This window comes from Diceros bicornis, chromosome 3 (assembly GCF_020826845.1).
Source record: "Diceros bicornis minor isolate mBicDic1 chromosome 3, mDicBic1.mat.cur, whole genome shotgun sequence".
Taxonomy (NCBI): domain Eukaryota; kingdom Metazoa; phylum Chordata; class Mammalia; order Perissodactyla; family Rhinocerotidae; genus Diceros; species Diceros bicornis.
This window is the reverse complement of record NC_080742.1, coordinates 55774171-55798320: the sequence shown is the minus strand read 5'-3', so window position 1 is coordinate 55798320 and position 24150 is coordinate 55774171. Positions and strand designations below refer to the sequence as shown.

The 24150-nt window shown below is 39.5% G+C and overlaps 1 protein-coding gene across 2 annotated transcripts in view; it reads right to left on the bottom strand.

Moving 5' to 3' along the window:
• Positions 1-24150, bottom strand: part of ITPRID1 (ITPR interacting domain containing 1) — an 82148-nt gene that overhangs the window by 5670 nt on the left and 52328 nt on the right. Inside the window, exons 9-13 of one of the 2 annotated variants that reach the window (XM_058569005.1) lie at positions 9466-9548; positions 7793-9079; positions 2506-2633; positions 1633-1744; positions 969-1162 (exon numbers count right to left, since the gene is read on the bottom strand). In XM_058569005.1, coding sequence (XP_058424988.1) covers positions 969-1162; positions 1633-1744; positions 2506-2633; positions 7793-9079; positions 9466-9548 — 1804 coding nt within the window. Of the gene's footprint in view, positions 1-856; positions 1163-1632; positions 1745-2505; positions 2634-7792; positions 9080-9465; positions 9549-24150 lie in introns of those variants that run through there. The other variant, XM_058569013.1, reaches the window with a different exon arrangement.

The following is a 24150-nucleotide window of genomic DNA, read 5'->3' as shown; positions in this document are numbered from 1 at the left end:
GTGTACACATCCTGCATTTCACTGGAGTGGGGGCCTCACAAGCCTCCCACCTGGATGGAAGCAAGTTGACAGCTTTGCTCCTCACCTCAGGGATTACACCAACAGCCTCCTAACCAGGAGCTCTGCCCAGCTGGATGTCCCCAGTGGTGTGTTCTCCTCAAGGGAGTCAGCGTGATTTTTAAATGTAAATCGGATCAAATGGCAACCCTGCTTAAAACCTACCACGGCTGTCCATTACACCTGGAAAAAGAATCCGGGCTCTCAGACTCTGGCTGACAGTCACGGCTCCAGCATAGGGAGAGTTCTTGGCACATGGTGGGTGCTTCATCCTTATTGCTCGCTGGCCCACTGACTCAAGGCTTTTGGATAGTCTGGTACCTCTGAGACCCGGATTTCTTTCCCCCTCCTGTTATCATTCCCTCAACCAGGCCCTCCTGATACCCTGATCTAAATCAGACTCTTGCTATGTTCCCTTTCATAAAACCCTGTTATTTCCTTCAAAGCACTTTCATAGTTTTCAAATTCATATGTATTTCTGTGTTTACATTCTATCTCCCCCAGTAGACCTAAGTGTCACCAGGGCAAAGACTGTATACCGTATATACCTTGAGATACATATTTCTTGGCCACCACATATTCCCTATGCCAGGCAATAGCAAGTGCTCACTATTCTATATTGAATGAGTATTAAAATATTCTGAGTTCCTCCTGGGTTTAACCATAGAGTAGAACATTAAAAATAATAGCTGATGAAGGGTTGATAAAAATATTTCTCCTTGGGGAAAATTTAGATATCCTCACTCTGGCTAGAATGTGCTCTTATATTTTGCAGGAAGGTCATCAAACCCACTCTGATCTAGAGGAAGACATTCATGTCTTCTTCTTCAACAGGACAATTTGAGAAAGGGGCTGGACCTAACTCTGCCCGAGCTGGAGGAGACATCCTGGTGCTGCTCCCCAAGGTGGGCGGAGAAAAGGCAGCCAAATGGGTCACACCCGAGCAGGGAGCCTGCTGGCCATCATCGGGAGGAAAGGCGGCCCCAGGGGCCATGCCGTGGTGGACGTTAGCACACGAAGTCTGGCCATTCTTTTCTTCTGCCCAGTTATATGGATGCAGATTTGTAAAGTGTTCACGTGGTTCCCCTGTGAGAAGCTCAAGTTGCTAAAAGGAAAACAAAAACACAAAGAGTGGACAATTTACCATATTTACACCAACAGCTGACTCAGACTTGTGGGAAAGCCATTTATGGGTGGTGAATTCTCTAGAGTGGGCTCTATGAGCTAGCAGCAGATTCTACTGGTGACTTAGCCTATATGAGGTCAAAAGCTGTGTTTCTTATTCTCATTTGGAAAATAGGCTAAAAATACTTCTCTCTTACATACAGGGCAGGGGGAAAAGATTGGCTTGGCAGTTAGGTGACCTGAGTTCTAATCTTAAGTCACCATCAGCTAGCCATGTGGCCTTGAGCAAACCAATGTACTTCTCTGGGCTTCAGTTTCTTTACACTTAAAATGAAGGTGTTGGCACATAATCCTAGAATCTGAAATGATCGCACAATCAGGTTTCTCATTTAATGCACCCCTCCTGTGGCGGACGGGGTATAGTCAAACTCCGCGCCCCATGGCCCCTACCAATAGAACCCCTTCTCTGATTTGCTGGGCCCGGTCTCCCAGTTGAAACTCCAGCTCCTCCACCTGCTGCCGCAGGGCCTCACGTAAAGTTTGCAGTTGCTTGGCCTCCTCCCTGCAGGTAAATAATACAAAAGAACCAATTTTCACAATCACCTCCAGGTGCAGTCTTCCATTGTCCCTCTCAAACTGTAGGTCACTCCTTTGACATTTCTTAAAAGAGAATGTCACCTTTTTTGCTTGTATCAGTGGTAGGCATATTACTAGAGCAGGTTTTCTTTTTTCTTTTGAAACAGCTCTATTGTAGAATAATTTACATACTATAAAGTTTACCTATTTTAAGAGTACAATTCGATGATTTTTAGTAAATTTGCTAAGTTGTGTAACTATCACCACCATCCAGTTTTGGAGCACTTCCATCTCTCCAATAAGAACCCTCGTGCCCCTTGACAGTTAATCCCTATTCCCACCCCCTAACCCCAGGCAAGGACTAATCTACATTTGGGACATATATTTTTAATCTATGTGAAAATAATGCAGATTTTCAAAACTCTAATAACCCCCAACATTTGTACTTGCTTTAGCCCTATTCACATTGATTAAAGATATCCTGCTGACTGTCCCCCTCTTCCCAGCTGTCTGACCATCTTCTGACCTCTGACAGCCCTGGCCTTAAAGAATAAGTGTTGCTATCCAGCAAATGGTTCTCGCAGACTCCCACTGAGAAAGCAAGAACAAGAACATGAAAGTGAAGGAAAATTGGCCAGCTTCTCATTAGCCCTGCTCCCTGGTGCTCGTCTGTCCTGCCCTGATTACCTTTCCTTGCTCCAGGTATGTGGGCTGGTACTTATTTTTATGGCTCCCTTTGATAATTACCTGTCCTCTTCTGACATGTCCCAGGAAAAGAGTGCCTGCTGTCCTGTAAGGTACTGTTCAGTTTCCTCTAAATGCTCCCGGAAACTCTGGCATACCATCTTCATTGCTTCCATCTCGTGGACTGTGAACTGAGAACAATTAGAAAGAGCTGAGAAGGAAGTCCTTTCTGATTCACTGCAAGGGTTTACCATGGTGTAGCCTGTCTTCCCACTTGGGCTCACCAGTTGGCAATGAAGCCCTGTTGCTAACGTGTGGGGAAGAGAATAGGGAAAGCCCAGCCTTTGGCTGCACTAAGCAACTAGAGGCTGGGACAGGAGGGCAGTGGTTGTTGGATGGCCCTTGAGGACCAGGTGATGTAGAGGTGCGAGGATATAGACAGAGGAGAGGAGGGAGGAAGGGCCAGAGTGTGGCCTTGTGCTTAGAAAAGTTGATTCTTATTTAATCTTGTTTAACTTTGGTGCTGAGTACTGCCTCACTCTGAATCTCGATAACATTGAACACATCTGTTCGGATAGTATGTGTTTGACTAGTGAAAGTCTGCTTAGAATATTTTTTATTAGTCTTAGCTCTGCGTAGCCACAGTCCCTGGTGGTTGAAATCTGCAGATCAGCTCCACCCAGCAAACACACCGCCCATCCAGAGTAAGGCAGGCACAGATTAGACATCCCATCCCCCCATGAACTAGAATCTGGAACTGAACTGTCTATCCTCCCAATCCTGCTCCCCATTGCTTCTGATGTGAATCATTCTTTAAATCCTACTTTCTCTGTATGACTGTGCTTTTGCTTTCATTTCTTTATTTGAATATCTTCTTGCAACCACCAAGCCCAGTCCATCTGTCAGGAACTCTGCTGTTTGCTGAGTTCTTACCAGCTATCCCCCTTGTTTTCTAGCCCAGGTTGGATTGTGCTTCAAATAGATCATGATCCAGAACACTAGCATCTCTACCCATCTGACTCTGAGTGATATTAATGCTAGTTGGACCCTAATGCTATTTCTACCAGGCCCATGGGTTTGGACCCCCTCCCTGATTAGTATGGCAGAGGCTGCTAGTTGCCTACTCACTATAGATCTCCCCTTTATTCTTCTTTTAGCATGTTTCCTTTTTTCAGATTGTTTCCAAGGCAAATTGCCTCCTTATTCCTATTTCCTACTTTATTTATTTATTTTTTTTATAATTTTATTTATTTATTTTATTTTTTCCCCCAAAGCCCCAGTAGATAGTCGTATGTCATAGCTACACATCCTTCCAGTTGCTGTACATGGGACGCGGCCTCAGCATGGCTGCAGAAGCGGTGCATCGGTGCGCACCCGGGATCTGAACCCGGGCCGCCAGCAGCAGAGTGCGTGCACTTAACCGCTAAGCCACGGGGCCGGCCCTCCCCTTTATTCTTATTAACAGAAGTCTAATATCTTGGGGCAGCAATGTGTCCAACTAAAAAACTACATTTCCCAACATTCCTTGCAGATAGGATGGCAATGACATGGAAGTGGAGAGATGGAGTGGGACTTCTGGAAAGCTCTTGAAAGGAAACTGATTTTGCAGGTAGGCCTCTTTTAACCTTTTCTTCTTCCTCCTTCCATGGAGACCAATCTTACAGCTATGTTAATTCCTCCCATCCCTGTTTCTGTGAATTCCCAGATTTCTTGCCCTTCTGCTGAAAACCACATGGCCAAGATCCTGGAGGCCTAGTAGCTGTTTTTACCATAATTGTCATAATGGAAATACTTTCCTAAGAGTGATATTTTTACATTGAAAACTCTCTATCATTTTGCTTGGAGAATTTGGTTTTGATACTATCCTCTAATTTTTACACTGAATAACACATTTTGCACAGCAAAACCCTTCAATTACTTTTGCTTCAGTATGAGTGCATTCGAACCAGTTAGAGGAGTGTTTGAAGAATTATTGATGTTGGCAAGATTGCTTGAAAGGTGACTACAAGTATGGCTCTTAAAACCAGAAAAGATCTTAGAGACCATGAAAGGCTTCTTTTGTAGATAAGTGTTCTGACACAGAATGGTTAACTAACTTGTCCAAGGTCAAAAAATGGCAGTCAGATTTCAAACCCAAGTCTCCTGGTTCATTTCCTTTCTTCTGAGTCACAGCAGGGACTACAGTGTGGCTGGACACACTCATGGGGAAGTTAACTGTCCCTGGAGTGAGCTGATTGAGTGGTCCTAGTAGATTCCTACATGATGACCAACTTCTAGGGACAGTGAAGTCAGGGACACGGAAACATGGCGCTCAAGTAGGCTGAACATTATAAGCATTGAATTATATGCTTCATCTAGTTATTGTGGGGTAACCTTTTGTGATTGGAAGGTGTGGGCCTGGGATTTAGGAATCACTTGATGGCTGTGGCTCCCTGTGAAGGGAGTGATATCGAAGATTCTGAAACGCTGCCATCTTCTGGTCATTTGGAAACACTAAAAATACATTTCAACTCTGTTACAGGTATAAAGTAGTTTCAGAATAAAGGAATCCTGAAGCAAGGGGAAAAAAAAGGAGACTGTTTTGAACTCTTTTCCAATATAAGGACTGGGTTATAACCCAATACCGTGCATGGTCTGCTCTACTGACCCAAGCCCATTAAAACAAACTAGTTTCAATAGTAAGAGTGACAATAAACTTTTGAACTGCTCATATTCCCTTTTAAACTTTGTATGCTTTTCTTTTTCTCTAAATCACAAACATTATAGAAGAATTTTCCAACATCAAAAAGTCTTATTTCTGATACATCTTATTTTCTTTTCTGGAAAGATTTAAAAAAATAATTAACAAATCATTGTGAAGAATTCACAATGAAGAATTATATGTAAGAATTTAATCATATCAACAAACCATTATTTTAGGTAACCCAAAAGACCACAAAAATGGCATTTACCAGTTAGTCAAGTGTTTGCGCTATTACATACTACCATGTAAGGAGGGTGATGTGGGGATGTTTTTCTGAGTCTTTAACTTAAAAATGCTCTGAGTTTTGACAACTCCATAACATCTCCATTTCTTCTGGAGTTTTTAACACAATTTTAATTTTTTTATATTTTACTGTTTTTAACAAAATATAAAACTAAATATGGTTTAATTTATATATCACTATAAAACTTACTTTAAAATGTAAATTAGAAAAATAATCTATTTTTCAAGATATGTTAGATCAACAACCTGGTTTTCATCGGAAACTATCTAATTGTAGGATTTAATAGTTTTACCCTACAGCCTCTGAAAATGTCACCTTCTCTGACCATCTTTCATTTCTAACATTTTCCTGCATGAACTGTGTAGTCAAGTCAATGTTTATTTCCTTAGAGCTGAGTTTTTCAACCTTGACACTGTTGACATTTTGGGCCAGATAACTCTTTGTTGTGGGGGACTGTCTTGTGTATTGCAGATGTTTAGCAGCATCCCTGACCTCTACCCACTAAAGACCAGTAGCACCTCCCCCAGTTGTGACAATGAAAAATGTCTCCAAACATTGCCAAATGTCACCTGGGGCGGGGGGCAAATTATCCTCAATTGAAAACCACTGCTTAGAGCATTTAAATCCTTCAATAAATATCACTGATGATGATGATGATGATGATGATGATGATGATGATGATGATGATGATGATAATGGCGACTTCTACTATTCTCCAGGATTTGAACCTGAGTCTTTTGATACTGCAAAGGACCCCAGCTATACATTAGCCTTTGTTCTTTTCTCCTACTGAAATTTTGGATGATATTATACCTAGAATTGATCTCAATGGCTACTTTTACTAGTTTAACCCTCACTAATGATTGATTTAAAAATATTCCAAATGCCCGGGAGTCTTGCAATTTGAAAAAGTAATATAGTGAATTATTTTATCTTTCATATAATCACTTTCTATGTTTATATTACATTTATGTAGATTTCTATATGTTGAAGGACCATGTAGCAATTTGCCTTATCTTTCTATATAATAATCTATATGTGTGATTATTATATATATATATAAGTATTACCATCACACTTACACAGATTTAGATATTTTAAAGTTGGACACATCTTTCCCTGGAGTGTATTGTCCAAGAATTTGGTGTCAGCTAAATTTGAATTTGAATCTGGACTTACCACTTAGCAGGTGGGGGAAGTTGGAAAAATTACTTAAACTCTCTCAATTCTAGTTTCCTCATCTGTAAAAGAGGGAGGACTTTGAATATATTAGAGACTCAATAGATATTTACGGCATGGGTGAAAATCAGGGTTACTTGCCGTAACTTCCGTAAATAAAGTGGTTAGCATAGACGCTCAGTAAATATTTGTGGAATTAAAAGAATGAGAAGGTAACCTGGCAGGCACCAAACAGTAGACATTCAGTAAATTATAGCTGCCCTCCACCCTCCTTTGAACAGCTGTAGTCCTACATTATCTGTGCCACCTTCTTCTTTTTCTTTTTTTTACTCTCTATAGAGTTTTGTGTTTGATACTCTTAATTTTTTAATCAACAGCTAACCTTGACAGCCTAGATCATTTCTCACCTTGAGAACTGCTGAAGAGGGGGCACCGAAAGGACTCATTAAATGCTGGTTGATTTATCAGGGGCTGAACAAGGATGGGGGTCATTCAGTTCTCAGTAACCCCAGTGTCCACTTTTAAACAAGCTTAGCAAAGGTAGACCAGAAGTCCCTCTATTTGACATGAGAAGCTCTAGATTCAAGACCTGAACAATAATAAAATAGTGACAAAAATTGATAATAAGCATAACAACCACACAGTTAGCACTATCTGGAGCCTTCTATGTGCTGGACACTGTGCTAAGCATCTGAGTGTGCTGAGTGCCTTACAAGCTTCCTCTCCTTTAATCCTAACACAATCCTGTGTCAGTGACATGAATAGTCTCCCTATTTTACAAAACAGGGACTAGGCTCAGAAAGATTAAATAGTTTGTGCAACATTATACAGCTAAGTGGAGTAAAAAAAAGAATTGTTCAGTTAGACTGAATTGGAGATAAGGTACAGATGCATTAATGTTTATAACCTTACATATGAATTTATTGTTCTGTATTCCTCTGTAAAATGGGAATTAAGAATAAAATTTGCCTTCCTTCCTTCACAAGGTGATTGGAAGCATCAAACAAGAAGGAATTTGTAAGAATATATCTGAAACAATAAAGCACTCTACAAATATTACTCATGACTTGAAAGGAAAAGATATGCCCCAAGAGCTCGCATTTGGAAAGGAAGGCTGGGCATGATCCCTGAGGCGTTGTCGTTACTGCGTCTGCCTTCCCATCTTTGCAGAGGTAAATACTTACAGAACACAGCTCTCTCACTGTAGTGTCCTGAAGGACTTTCAAAATCTTCATGAACTGGGCTTCCAGATGATGACAGCACGGGCAATGCCTGCAGGTTGAGGGACCAGGGCCAGGGCTTTGCATCTCTGAGTGGCAGTAGGGATGGTGATGACAGCAGCAGTGCACAGGTGCGGCGTGGCAGATACCCAGTGGGTAGATACTAGGGTAGCCTGTGTCAAGAGAGACAGATTTGGTGAGGGGCTGGGCCTTATTACTTATAGCTGAACAGCAATGCCAGGACCTGGGCTCACATATGTAAGTCTGAACAGAAACATCATTGAACTGTCTTGGTTCTGTCCTCCGTCCTGTGGTAACAGGGTCACACATAGTGCATTCTAAAGTTGTTCCTCTAGAATCAGTCCCCAAGGCCACAGCATTCTGAGCAGCTGACGCCAGATTGGAGGACACCTGGATTGTCACAGACTTGGAGCTAACAGAGTTTGAGTCAGCATTTGGAGGAAGGTTTCCCATCTCAGAGTCTGCCCTCGGTGGTATCTGACCCAAAGCACTACACCTTGGCTTCATTTGGTGTGTGTCTCTAGACAGTTTATCTAGGTGGGGAATGGACTTCTCAGATGTTTGGATAAGGTCAACTGTGTAGGGCGTGACTTCACTGGGCTTGGGGACATGCTGTGGTGGACTTTCTCGTCTCAGTAAGGTGGTGTTGCTGTCAGGACAGAGTTGACTGCTTTCTATTCCTCTCAGGGCCTCAGAGTCAATGTGAGGGAACTTGTCTTGAGCATGATCAATTGCAGGTGATCTTTGAGACTCACAGCGGTGGCTTTGCACATACACTTCCCCAGCTCCCTTAGGCCTCAGAGACCCATCCTTTGCTTCCGTGATGTGAGTCACCATAAACCCCAAAGTACAATCATGTTTGGAGGTCACTGTGCCTACAACGGCCTCATAGTCAGTTTGGGGCATGGGCAGGTGCTGCCTCAGATAGCTGTCTTTCCTTGAGTGTGCTCCCCCAGGGGTGGTCTTGTCAAGGGCTGTATCTGGGCTCGACAGCTCTGGTGGCCCCTCCATGGCTTCAAACTGAGACTCTTTCTCCACCACAGACGTTGAGGCCTTTTCTTCCAAGGCACTCCAGTCTTGACTTGAAAAAGATATGCTCAACATGCTCTTGGAATCAGACTCATCTGATTCTTGCTGGCAGTCCAGGTATGACACTAAGTCCTGGCTCTGATCCCTTGGCTTTCTATGTCTGTTCTCAGCAGGATTCTGGCTGCCTGGCAAGGAAGGCATCTGTGGGAGAAACCAGGAAAAAGGCAAATGGATCAGGAAGGTGGTGGAGGACCAGGTTTAAAAAGCATTTTGTTTTTTTCCTTATCATTACCATTGACTTAGGAGTCAGAAGATAAGGGTTACAAACCCCGGGTTTACTTCGGTTTACTCCTTTATCTGGGACCTTCTTTCTATGGGCTCAGCTTCTTTGTTTAGTAAAATCAGAAGAAAATAAAAGGAACAGAATGCTGAGCTTTCTGGCACCATGTCCAGTGTGACTACATCGTTCTCTGTCCCTTGGGTGCCTGTGGTGTCTTCTAAACACTGGTTGTCCTTTCCAATTGTGGCAGGATGCTTTAAATTTATCTTTCCTTCTAGTCCTATTCCAACCCTCAGGGGCCCTCTACCTGCAGGGGCGGTGGTTCTAGCGGTTCCTCCAGGAACCCGCTGCTGTCAGAGTGGCAGCTGTTTGCTCTGTTCATGGTGGCACCTGTGGAAAGAAATAAAGAGGACTGAGCTTAGCAAAGGGAAAACAGGCTGCCAACAGGACAGGGATCAAACCCTCTATGTGCCTGACATGCTGTAGCTCCTCAATAAACGCCCACTCTGTGGAAGTGTAAATGAATGAGGGAATTCCAAGGATTTGTTTTCTTAATTGTCAGAAGGTCCGTGTAAAATTGCATCACTAATACAGGAGTGAAACATGAAACAAAGGAAGAGGAACTAACATCTCTTAGAACTAAATAACAGCACAATTGTGAGATGCATCTCTGTAAAGGGAAGAAAATCCAGAAGGAAATGCATATGCCTTAAATGCCACACTAACAAAACAATAAAAATCCAAATTTATATATCTATGTGTGTCTGTATAAATATATATATATATACACACACACATACATATGTGAGAGATATATCTATATCTATATCTATAGATATATCAATGAACTAAATGTTATGTCCTCTCCAAATTCACATGTTGAAATCTTAATCCCCAGGGTGATGGTATCCTTTGGGAGGTGATTAGGTTAGAGCCTTTGGGAGGTGATTAGGTCATGAGAGCAGAGCCCTCATAAATGGGATTAGTGCCCTTATAAAAGAGACCCCAGAGAGCTCCCTTGCCCCTTCCACCGTGTGAGGACACAGAGAGAGGATGACCATCTATGATGCAGGAAGTGGGTCCTCACCAGATAGCCAATCTGCCAGTGCCTTAATCTTGGACTTCTAGCCTCCAGAACTGTGAGAAATAAATTCCTGTTGTTTATAAGCCACCCAGTCTATGGTATTCTGTTATAGCAGCCTGAATGGACTAAGACTTCTTTTTCTTCTTACTAATTGTCAGATAAGAACACCTTACTAGCTTCATCTGGACTCTTTATATGAATGCAAGTCCTTGCTCATGTTTTAGACTGTTGTTCTTGTCATCAAGAGAGGCTGGAAGGGGCGGAGAAAGAACAATGTTAAGTGTGAGCAGGTAACAACTCTGTAAACATGAGCATCTTGAAATTTTAAATCTATCTGTGACTTCTTACGTAAATATGCTATGTTAATGGGGGTATGGGAAATGGGTGGCTATGAGAGGGTCAACCTGCTAAGGATTAAATTGTAGTATTTTTTTCTCTTCTTTAATGAGAAATGCTTCCAGCTACACTACAAGATAGGCTAGAATAGGAAGTATCCTGGCAGGAGGGAGGTTGGAATGTAGCCTCCATATAATACAAGAAGCAGAGAGAAGAGCCTTATTTGTCCTGAGAGAAAAGACTGGATGTGGGTCTGGGGAGTGGGTTGAAAGGAAAAAGCTCACTCTTGGTGGATGTAATGCTTGGATATCTGGAACCTAAGTGAGAAAAAGGGAATTTGCCTTTGCTTGAAGAACTAGCTGCTGCAGAAGAGTTCAAAGGAAAAACCAAACAAAGAAACAATCCAACCTCTGCTTAGGTGTTCTAGATCTAACCTTCAAGAACAGCTCCACTAACAGGGGCTGCAGCACCTCATCTCCTTGTAGAACTGTCTCCCACCAGCCTTAACTGCCCATGTGTCTTAGCAAAGACAGCTGGTAGAGAGATGGTTCCATAGGTGGTCCACACAGCCCAAGTCCCAACTACCTCATCCTGAGGTCAAAGTAAAGGGAAGGAAGCTTACCTTTGTAGAATTAAAATTTATAAACTCCATATTCATTAATTCAGCCTCAAATAGAATGAAAGACTAAAAATCAGAGGATGTAAGTTTTTAATAGGTGAATCCTAGAGAGATGGAGGAAATTGGAGCAAAGTTTTGAGGAAACAATGTCTTTGACCTAGCTGTTACTTCTTGTTCTGTAGTTAAGGGTAAAACATGGAAAATAGTAACTAGTCATGGACCTAAATAAGACTTCTGCTTCTGGCAAGCTGGAATAATAGGAATTAGATTTTTCCTCCCACCTGAAAAACTGAAAAACTGAACAAAGTATGTAAAACAATGGTTTCAAGAAAATAGACATCAGGTAATTAAAGACAGCAGTCCCTGAGAGGCAGGAACAAATAATATGAGCCCTATGATTACCCAGCTTCCCTTCTTGAGAGAGTTTACAGGCCATGGTGTAGGGAGGGTGAACCCAGGGAGACTCCTTAAATCAAGGTGACAGAACTAAGAGTCTGTAAAGACTGAGTCAGCTAGAGTTTGCAGGGGAGAGTGGGAGAGAAGAGAGCTGCACAAAGACAGAACTCTCGAGGGTCCCTCTGAGTATACAGCAGAGTACTGATTAGCTCATGCATGTGAGAAAACAGCAAAAGCTGGAGAAAGAACCATTGGAAAGGACTAGAAGACATAGTGCCCAACACTCACTCAGGCCTGGAATAGTGCCTGCTCCCACCAGCCAGATTCCAAAACCTCACAATTCACTGGGTAGAGTACTCAGAAGGGTCTTGCCTCAGGAGTAAGGAATAATTAGCCCTAGAATGAGCATTGTTCCCACTTAACAAATCTTAAAAGCAAGACCTGAAAGGATCAAGCTGTTTCCAAGAAACCCAACTGTGTCCCAGACATAAGCTAAAGAATATTTATAGGTATACAGTAATATCTAGCACCCATAAGGTAAATTCCACAATATCTGGTATCTAATAAAAAATATCAAGCATGCAAAGAAGCAGGAAAATATGACCCATAGCAAGGAGAAAAATCAATCAACTGAAACCAATCTAAAACTGACACAGATGGTAGAATTAGCAAACAAGGACATTAAAACACTTATTATGACTACAGTCCATATGTTCAAGAAGCTAGAAAAAAGATTAAATATGTGAAAAGGAGAGTGCGAGATATTAAAAAATACCCAAATTGAAATTCTAGAGATGAACACCACAATGTCTCCGGTAAAATTTACACTGGAGAGTATTAAAAGCATTTTAGATATTGCAGAAGAAAAGATTAGTGAAATTGAAGACATAGCTATGAAACTATCTCAAACAAAAGACAGAGAAGAAAAAAAAAAGAATTTACAAAATCAAAAGAGCATCAGTGAGCTGTGGGACAACTCCAAGTAGCTGAATATGTAGATAAGTGGAATATTCCAAAGAAGAGGGGAGCACTGGAAGAAAAGTTTCAAAGAAAAGTTCGGTTCAAGAAGTTCAATAAATCCCCACCACAAGAAATATGAAGAAAACTATACTGAGGCACATCAAAATGAAATTGCCCAATACCAATGATAAAGAGAAAAATCTTAAAATAAGCCAGAGAAAAAAGACACATTATGCATAGAGAAAACAAAGATAAGGAATGCAGCAGATTTCTCATTGGAAGTAATCCAAGTGAGAAGACATCTTTTGAAGGGGTAATAACTTTAAAGTAATAAAAGAAAAAAAACCTGTGGGTAAGTTTTAAAGATTTTATTATCTAGGTCTTTTAAAAAGATAATTGACTATTTAAACAAAAAAAATAATAATATAGTATGGGGTTTATAACAAAGACCTACAAGAGTAAAAACAAAAACAAGAAAAACCCTATTATAAAATCGAGTAGTTTGTGTGGAAGGAATTGCCTGTGAGATTTCCTTTAACTATGGTGCACAATTTTTATAGAGTCTTTAAGCTGGGTAATAGAATACTTGTGGATTTGTGAAACGAAATAGTGTATACTCCTCATATATTTATTACAGGAAATTTACTTGTACAATATTTAACTTGTGTAATATTTCCACAATACTGTGTAATATTAAGACTTCACTGCTCTTGTTACAATCAACTCAGCCAATATTAGAACTCTTCAGATCCTTTTAGAGTTAGAAAAAAAATTACCTATTTTCCTCCTTATCTCAACTATGGGTACAAAATAAATGATAAATTATGCAGAAACCTTTCAAAAGCTGAATGCAGAATCTCAAACATTTTTTTCAGTACTATGCAAAGGGCCTTGGCACTGTGGCTTCCCTATACTGGATAACCCTATACAGTGGGCAGTCCATCCTCAAGAATTTTCCACACAAACCTCCTGTTCCAAGTTCCCCTTATGTGCTTCAGGACCCACCACAGCCTGTTTTTACTCAGCCCCCAGAGCCCCTCTGCAGCAGACAGAGCATGTGGATAGGAGAAAGCAAGACAGGACTGACTTCCACCCCACCCTCCCTGTCCCCATATTATATAAACATTAGGAGACCCAAAGATATTCAACAGAAGGATTGAAACTTGCTGAAGGATGGACAAAACAGACTTTGGAAACTTTTACTCTTTCTGTATGTTTTTGGTGCAAGATTTGCACCACAATCTGTGAAGGACTCCTGGTCTACCGTCATTCTTTAAATTTTCCAGATAATCTCTAAGCAATTACTATTCTGGAATATTAGCTTCATATAAAATGGTTGCTATTCCCCTCCTTACAACTCTAGGATGAAATTATACATTAGAGCACTAGAACCGAATTGTATGTCAGAGCCCATTCGTCCATATGCTGGTTGGTCCATATCAATCTGGCCCAAATGAAAAGGAACCACCACACATAGAGGTTCCCTAAAGCTATAAAGAGTAACTTACTCTAAAAGGGGTATATTTGTATTATAATTGTTACCTTTAGTTACCTGCATTTATGTAAAACACAAAAAACAAAAACAAATAAAGAAAAAAAACCCTCTGAAACTCATTTAAGTGAATTTGTGAAACCACCGGCTTTTGAGAGCCTCTCTTTGATGGTGAGATCAAATGGTGGAATTGGGCACAGTTTTCTCAGGAGTAGAGGCTTATTTATCCTGTGTTTTAGAAGACAAATACATGCATTCTGAGAGAGTCACCAAGCAAAATGATGGTTTAGTTTCTTCAGGAGGCTAAAAATCTTTCCTACCTGCAAACCACTTTTTCAGCAACTAGACAATAAACATCTTGAAATTCAGTTTGCAAATTCTAAATATTCTCTTAGGGTTGTAGGAATTAAATGATATAAAGGAGAGAAATCACTAGCCCAGGGTGGCTATGATAGACGGTTAAACAGACAGACAGATACAAATGTGCATCATTTATCACTCCCACACCCTCATACCTAATATGTAATATGAGCGAGATCCTGACTTAGAGGAAGACAAGATGGATCTGGAAAGAGTAATGGAAGTAGTACCAGCACCCCCAGGCCAACTCAACCCAGTTCCTGAAACCATCTAGGCCAAGACTGGGGGAACATTAGAGCCTCATCACCTCCAATGGGATTTTCCCTAGGCACTTATACGCCCAAGGACCCATGGCTCTTCCCTACTCCACTAGACTGGGGCCTTGACTCCCCACCTTACCCTTATCATCCTTTTCCTCTAGCTATATCTTATTATACAAACCCTCCATTACTGAGTGTATCCTGTTCCAAACCACCACCAACCCCTGCATGAGTTTGACATGCCCCTTTAGACCACTGGTTTCCCCACTCTGTCAATCCCATAGCTCCAGGGGGCCAACTTCTCTACAACATATGTCACTGAGATCCAGTTAGGCCTTATAACTGAATCTTCTAGAGATCTGGAGCCAGATCTACTGGGTTCAAATTCTGACTCTCCTACTTAGTAGCTGTGTGATCTTGGGCATGCCACTTACCCTCTCTGAGTCTGTTTCCTCATGGAGAAAATCAATATGGTAATAATACGTTACTTGTGAGGTTGCAATGAGGATAATATCTAATAATATATACATGAAGACTTTGTGCACATGTAAAAGATGATATAATTATATATAAATTTTTGTTGCAGAATATCATCTTAATATTATCTATTAGAACTCAATCACTATTAATATCATTATTAAATATCATTAATGAGTATGATTAACAGATATTTGATCCTATCCAAAACATCTGTAAGACATTTCTTCCATAAGACATTTGGTACAGAAGACATTTGGTCCATTGGACATTTGGTCCATGCAAAAAGGTCCCTGACATCTGGTCTTGTCCAAAACATCCATGGGCATATTTGGCCCATGCCAAATGGTTTAGGACAGGACCAAATATCAAGGACCTTTTGGCCTAGAGAAAATATCTCCATGAACGTTTTGGATAGGACCAAATATAACCAGGTATCAAGGACCTTTTGGCGTGGACCAAATGTCCGATGGACGTTTTGGACAGGACCAAATGTCCTGCAAGGATGAGGATCGTTATTAATATTTATTAGAAATTACCTCTTTTTAGCCCAGGTCTGTCTTCACAGAGTTAGATTTTACCCTCCCAATTAGGTGGACCCTGCCTGGGCAGTACTGTTCCACCCTCTTATAGGTTTGAAATATTTCTGCCTGGGAGACAAATGCCTCAGGCATTTTGTCCCAACAGTCGCCAGGTGGCAGCATAACACCAACCACAGCACAGAGGAGCCAGGGCCCTGCCAAGAGTATCTGGAATGGCTAAAAGCAGTAAGAAAAGTCAACCTGAGGGGCTGATTTTCTGGGCTGGGTTGGCAATAAAAGCTTCTCAATCAGAAGTGGAAAGTTTTACGTAGTTAAAGTGGAAAGTTAAGTACGTCGTCGGAGATGCTACAGGCTCAGGAAAAGAAAAAAAAAAAGACTCTGTGGAATTGAGACATAAATGAGGGGAGGGAGAAAAAGATAAGGAGTCTTCAGGGGTATGATGTATGCTGGAGTTGTGTAGAACAAAACAAATGGTTCAACCTTAGACTGTTGGGGTTTACTATCTTCATCAATCTATTCTACTTTACCTATTTCTTTGCCAAGTTCTTCTCTTTTCTGTCTCCCAATGGTAAACAATTCTATGACAGCTCCGTGGTGAAGTTGAGTCACAGCAACAAATTATCTTTGAATTGGACTGAACAATACAGATTATGCAAACTCAAATGCCTTTAGGAGCTGGGCAAGTAGCACAGGTATGTGAAGCAGCTAGGAATTAGACAATAGGGAGCAGTGTGGATTGTTTGGACTCGAGAGTGTGTGCCCAAAAACATTTAAAAAATTAATTTTAAATGTTTTGTGTAACAAACAAAACCTCTCTATGGGCCACAGTCCATCTACAGGCCCCCAGGTTGGAAGCCAGGATGGTGCTACCTACTGTCCAATGCAGAAATCCCTTCCAGAACATTCCTTATAGGTGGCCATCTAGCTAGTGCTTACACACTTGTGACGGAGACCTACTCCTACATAGTCAGAGCATACTATACCTTTTAGAAAATGCTTCTTTATATTAAGCCAAATCTCCTTTAACATTTTCCATTTATTGGTCATAGTTCTGCTCTGTGGGGTAATATAGAACATGTCTATCCTCTCAAGACAACTCTCTTGTCCTCTCCAGGTCTTTTCTCCTCAGCTTACATCTCCCCAGATCCTTTAAGTCAACTCTCATAGGATAGGATCTCCAGGCCATTTGTGTCTTGTACTTTTTTTTTTTTTGGTGAGGCAGAGTAGCCCTGAGCTAACATCTGTTGCCAATGCTCCTCCTTTCTGCTGAGGAAGTTTGGCTCTGGGCTAACATCTGTGCCCATCCTCCTCTACTTTATATGTGGGACGCCTGCCACAGCATGGCTTGATAAGTGGTGTGTAGGTCCATGCCCGGGATCCAAATCTGTGAACCCTGGGCCACCAAAGTGGGGTGTGAGAACGTAACCACTACATCACTGAGCCGGCCCCTGTGTCTTGTACTTTTGAATAAGGTTTTTCTTAATAATGTTTGCTTTAAAACTGGGCACCCAGAACTAGATTCAGTAGTTGAGACATGTTCTGACCAGCAAGGAACAGCTGAGGGTGGCTCTTTTCCTATTGTGGATATTTCACTTCTATACACACAGCCTAAGGTTGCGTTAGTCCAGTTAGAAGTTGTGTTTCCAGTGTTAGGTATACTGAGGGCAGTGTCTATTTTGACATTGAGAAATAAATGTTTTTAAGCTTAAATGAATGATTTAATTTGTATTTTCGTGACACTTGATCTAGCTGATTTGGGGCCATCCTGTTAAAGATAATTTTGATGTTCATTCTGAAATCTATCTGTGTTATTTATAGCAGTCAAACACATTCTTTCAGTGGGCCATGTCACTGTTAATGTTCTGAGGATAACAGGCCACTGAGACGGAGCCTGGAGATTCTTCCACTTAACAAATGTTCACTGGGCCCCTGCAGGGTCCTACACTGTTCTAGAAGCTCCATGGACAATGTCAATAAGGTATCTGTCCTCACAGAGCTTATATTAATCTTGACTCGGATCCTAGAACTGAAGAAAGGCTGAGAATATTCATGATTGTGGGAAATATTCTGGAAGCCATTTGATTCTTCCTTCTACGTCAGACAGCTTGGGCAGAGGAGTTTCTGTCCTGTAGCGATTTCTACATAATGTTTTGACAACTTCCATTAGTGCCCTGTGGAGATTTTTGTTTCAATCTCTTCCTTACAACTTGAGAATTCTTCTTTTTTTTCTTTTCTTTCTTTTTGTTTATTGCTCCAGGTTAGCAGTTTCTCCTTTGTTCTTCAGTCAGAATAACCTTTCTTCATCATTTAAAAAAAAAAGCTGCTTCTTTAAAATTAACTTCTTTTTGGCTTAATACCATTAATTGTTTTTCAGCATTATGGAAATAATACATGGTGGTGAAGAAAATTTGGAAAATGAAAAAAATATGAATAAGAAAATAAAAATCATATAAAATCTAACCCTACCAGAAAAGTGTTATGTATTTCCATGTATGTCAATCCAGTACATTTTCTTTGTGCATATGTATATGTGTGAGTTTTGTAAAGAAATAATAACACATACAGTTTATATTCTATTTCTTTTCACATAATATATTGTGAATTTTTATCAAAAATTTCTTTGATTTGTTTGTGTGTGCACGTGTGTGTGTTTGTGAGCACATACATTTCTTTTTCAGATTTTTGTATCATGATTGTGCTGCTTGTGTAAAAAACAACCGGATAGGTTTCTCTCTTTTTTTCTATGCTCTCAAGCAACTTGGAAAACTTAGGTAGTACTACTTCCTTAAACTTTTAAAAGAACTCAGCCTTAAAATCACTGACCACGGTGCATCTTAAAAGACGAAATTCTTTGACAACTTTTAATTTCTTCAATAGTTATTGATATTTTAGGATTCCTACTTCTTGAGTTAATAATAATACATTTTTTTAAGTTCTTTTCTATTGTCATCAGTCAAATCATTCATTTATTTTTATTCTATATTTTCTAAAAAGAGAAAAGACTATGTCTCTGCCTCTTGTCACAGCTTTGGCCTTATTTCATAAATTTTTGTATGTACCTTGTTTTTTTTTGAATTTCACTATCTAATAGTGATCTTGTAATTCCTATTTTCTTTTTGTTTGCATTGGCATACTTTTTGGTATATTTTTGCCCATTCATTCTGCTTTTAACTTTTCATTGAGTCTTTTAAATGTGGATAACATTTAAAAATAACTTTTGAGTCTTTTCTTTGTTGGATGCATTTATTCCATCTATAACTATTTTCATAAGATATGCATTTGGTTTTATTGTTTTTAATTTTATGTTACCTATTTTTATAACTGTGATTGATGTAGTAAATATGTGGAACACTTGATGAAAATCCTTCCCCTTTTTCTGAAAACAGACATCGCTAATAGTCCACGACAATCTTTTCTGCTGAGGTGGGATTCAACCTCAGAATATTTATCAGTTCAACATTACTAATGGCTAATACCAATCAACAAGAATTGGGACACAATTTATAATCTATATTTGCTATCCTACTGTTGCATTAATAAAGACCATAACTTTGCATTTAAGCAGATCTGATTTTGAACTGCATCATAAATAGCTATCTCAGAGACTTAAATAAGGATTATAGGAGATTATGTAAACACTTAGCATAGTGTCTGGCCTCAATATTTGGTAGAATTCTTAATATAATTAAATTTCAATGTTTACTCTTTTGTCAAGTGGACTATATTTTCTTTGATTGCTTTTTTCCTCTGCTAATTCAGAAGGCATATAGCATGTTTTAAAATTTAATTAGTGGTAACTTAAAACATTCAAACATATTTCAAACTGCAATTATCAGCATCAAGAATTAACAATATCTCTTGACTCCCCAATTAATCAGTATTGGTCCACAATTTTATTTTCTTCTACATTCTTCTTTCTATGATATGATCCAGGATTTTTGATCCAGAATTTTGTTGTTAAATTATTTTTTCATGTTTCTTCTCTTTTAAGAATTTTCATGATATTTGTATTATGCCTGGATAATTTATAATTCCTGAAACCTTGCCTTTCCTATCCTCTTAAACAGAACTTCCTCATTCAGTAGGCTGGTGCACATCTTTGACACGTCTTTTTCAGAAAGAAAATATGAGTGCTCTACTTCCTGACATTTTGCTTATCTGAATTGTTGTTTCACAAATATGTGACAACTCGAAAGGGAATAGAATTTTTGAGTTGCAAAATTTCCACTTTAAAATGCTACTGATGTGCCCCCACTATCTTCTGGCATCTAATAAGAGGATGTTTCTTGAGAGGTAACTGAGCATGAAAAACCATCTCTATTGGTCCTATGGTCTGACCATTGTAGTTTTAAATACATATGTCACACAGCTTCTTCTGGCATCTTTTCAATACCGTTTTCTCAGAAATTGTCCCATCAACACACTACCTTAACAGTTGTTGAAAAGGACACTTTAGGGTAACATACTTAGAGGAAGTGACTTAGTGATATCGCCGTCTGCTCCCTCCTCTCCCACAAGCTATGTTTCTACCCACAGGAGAAAAGGGGCCAGGGTGCCTGGAGCTAAGAGGCATAAAATATTAGGGGTTTGGCCATGCGGAATCTTGGAATGAAACAAGTCAGAATTTTAATCCAATTAAATATTTCTAAAACAGAATAATTATATGAATCTATAAAGATTGTATTGTTTCAATACACATATCTTCCTTGTCTACATAGATACTTTTTTATTAGATATTCCTGAGACAAAAAGAGGGGGCACAGATCCAATTTTTAATAGCAAACCTGCATTCATTGTCTGGGAAGAATGTAATGACAAATTTTAATTTAGATCCAGTGCTTGTTTCATATTTAAAATAGAAGAATAGAAGTTTCCAAGGTGAAATGAACAATGTTCCTACCACCATTTTAGATAGTAGGTGGATTGCAAATTTTGTAATACCAATTTCTTTGGAGCTTTTAATTTCTGTACTGATTCCCACAGTTCTAGAGACAAGGAGTCCAAATGTTTTTTATCTTGTGAAGCTGTCTGGGAACAAACGTTATCCTTGCTTGAGTTAACTGGTTGATTGGCAGGTGATTATGTCAAATGCTCAGACAGTCAGAGGTGGTCGTCCTCTTACATGGCAGCCTACTTCATCAAAAGTAATAATCCAGGATGAGAAAGGTAAAAAGAAAATTTGGAGTCACCAAGCTGGAGAACTAATATTTTCATCAAGAATCAGGCTTATGATTTTCATCTAGCTGCATTCTAGGGGACAGACGTGGGGCTTACAGCTGCCTCAGAGACAAAGGGGAAACTCTCAGGGAAGCCAGTTGTATGTTGATTGTTCTTCATTTGCCCTTCCTTGCCTACAGTGCCCCCACTCCAGTCATTCTCTGCCCTGTCTGCTCCAGGCTTTCACTTGTGTTCAGTCAGTGGGAGGTGGGAGTAGGAAAAGGAGTTTGAAGGGCAGGAGGAAGAACATGGAGTGTTTATTCAGCACACCTCCTTCAGGGTACTTTTTGACAACCACTGCTTTCCTTCTCTTCTAAGACTTCAACTTTTACCAGGCTCCAGTCATATGATTCTTTCTCTCTGTTTTTCCAGACCTACCGGTGATCATGGCTTTCTACTCTTGCTAGCCTTGGGGTTCTTCCTCATCTCTTGTGGGTTCTTTGAATCCAGCCCCCCTCAGTAAATGACTCCTTTTCAAAACTCTTTTCAGTTAAACTCTTTGAATATGCTGTCTCTTTCCTGCCTGAGGGATACACGGTATAATCAACCAGACAACTAAAAATGCCTTGCCATGGTTAACCTAGTTTTCACATAGCATTGTATCTTTTCATTTTAATTCTGATTAATCTGTTTTTCCATATAAAAGAGGTTTGAGTTTTAGGGACCTCAATTCACTCAAACTTAGAGGAAAGAAGGATGGAGGATTGGGGCATTGCCTTCCATATCTGTTATATTTAATCACTTTCATCTCCTTGTCCTGTTCATGTTGATGATTCTCTAAAGAGTACCTTCCACATCACCTTTTTTTTTTTTGCACTACTATATTATTTTTTACTGCTTCCAAATCATTTTAAATTCTGATAATAATTATTTTATATATATTCTCATTCATTCATTTAACAACAACTATTTGCTGATTGACTACTCTGGCCAGGTAATGGATGGACAATGAGGAGAATTGAAAGACACAGCCTAGATGTTGAAGAGCTTGGCTAGTGGACAAGCCACAGATTAAAGATAAAATAAATAGTAAAGAAAAATACTAAGAATGCCTTTTAATTTAATTTGACAGCAATGAGGAATACTGCAGAACATCTTCTCCAACATATGTGTTTTAGAAACATATAAATCACAAGATATGCCTCCTAAGCAATGAAATAAAATAAAATAATGTTAAAACCAATGACTAGCCACCCTCTAGAAGAAGGCTTGCTATATTTATTTATTCATTTCACAAATATTTATCTATTGAGTGCTTACTGTGTGTTAGGCAATGTGCTAGATTCAGGGGATACATGGTGAGTAAGACCATGCTTCTCCTCTCCAGAAGTTCACAGTTGTGGGAAATCAGAATTGGCCACCTCAAAATATGTCTCTTTACCTTGATTATTTTCTCTGAAGGACATTTGACCTTCCCCCAAACTACCTAAAATCAATAGACTGGGAGGATCCTTGCTAAGCCCATTCTTATCAAAATTCTGTTTAAGGGAAATCTCCATTTGTAAAGGGATCTCCCTCTCTGTACCAGGAAGAAGGGAGGATGACCTTATCTCTAGAAACTCTTATCAGTGCAGAAGAGGAGGACTTAAATCTGCATACTCTTGATTACCGTGCTTTCTGATCACCTCCCATATCTGACTCCCCCACTCCCAACATCATCCTTTGTCTACCTGAATATGCTATTGAAGGTGAAAACCTCTGCCATTTGTCAAGAAACTCAGTTTCCCTGCTTTCTCCCATGTATACATGTTATAAAGCTTTGATTTTCTCCTGCTATTTGATCTCATTTCAATTTAATTTGTAGCCCAGCCAGAAAGGACCCAGAATGGGTAGAGGATAGAATTCCTCCCCTTCAGTCTAATGTCCTGAGAATGAACTCGGAGGACGTCAGTAGCCTTTACAAAGAGTAAAACTGCCTTATAACAGGAGTCTCTGGGCACATGTAAACTAAGTCCCTTTATCTAGGGCTCTAGCAGCACTGACTCCTCCTTTAGAGCTGGTTTCACTGACATGTGAAACTGTTTGGATTCAGATGCTAAAAACTCCTCAGAAGAGAAATCCTGAATACCCACTTCAGGGAAAAAAATCAAATCAAGCTGTTGTAGCCATCTTTGTGGTATTCATGATAGCAAGGGAAGCATGATAACAAAGGAAAAGGACAATTATGGATCTATGAATAGTAAAATGCAAACAAAAACATATTCGAAGAACTGATTTCTACCTATTAACCCAGATTAGTGATGGTAATTTAAAATGTTATCAGTGGCAGTGGTCAGAACATGAGGTTATACACCCAAACTTAAAGCATGATTGTGGTCATAAGGTGGCCTATTTCAAATTGACTTTTCAAGAGGAGTTATACTGTTGGCCTAATTTCAAATAAGCAATTTTAATATCTTTAGTCACACAAAATAGACTCCATTGCTTTATGTGATGTTTTGCGTCTTTTTTCTGGACTTTGCTCTTACAAAAGGAAAACCAGAAGATGCACTCACAGTAACAGATTTTGAGGCTGAATTCTTTTTTTCTTTGTAGAACATGTTTTTGCCAAGATTACAACCCACTTGAACTTCTGTCTGTTCTTTGATTTTAGAATCAACTTGAGCTCCTTTTAACATTGGAAAAATCACAGATTTAGCATAGAAAGAGTAGTCTTAACAAAGTTTACTGAAATTTTTATCTTCACCAAATATCTGTTAATAAGAAGGTTCTTAACATTCAGTGTAGCTAAATCTGAAACATAGTGTTTTAATTTTAGATGAGATCATTTTATTTTGATTAAACATTTATAACATAACTTTATAAAGGAAAAGATTTTTTAAAAGACATCCTAAGAAAAGCTTATTTTAATTTTTAACTGTTTCAAGAACATGCTTTTAAAAAAAATGTATTTGATCATTTGTTTCCTCAACATACATATTTTTGAGTGTTTGCTATGTGCCAGGTACTAAGGTAAGGTAAATTCTGGGGCTTGAAGAGAAATCAGACATAAGTCCTGACATCAAAATGCTGTGCGTAGTGGATTTACCTGCTTACACTTAGCTTTATACATATAGTTTAAACAAAGAATAAGATAGGAAAACGTTACACAGAGAATTGGTTAATCATGAAATAATCAGAATTTAAGATTCAGAACCGAGAGTCTTCGGTCTGGATTTGTCACTAATTATCATTTGCACTTGGAACAAATCACTAACATCATGGGTCTTTCTTTCCTCCTAGGTAAAGTATGAGAGTTGGCCTAGAAAT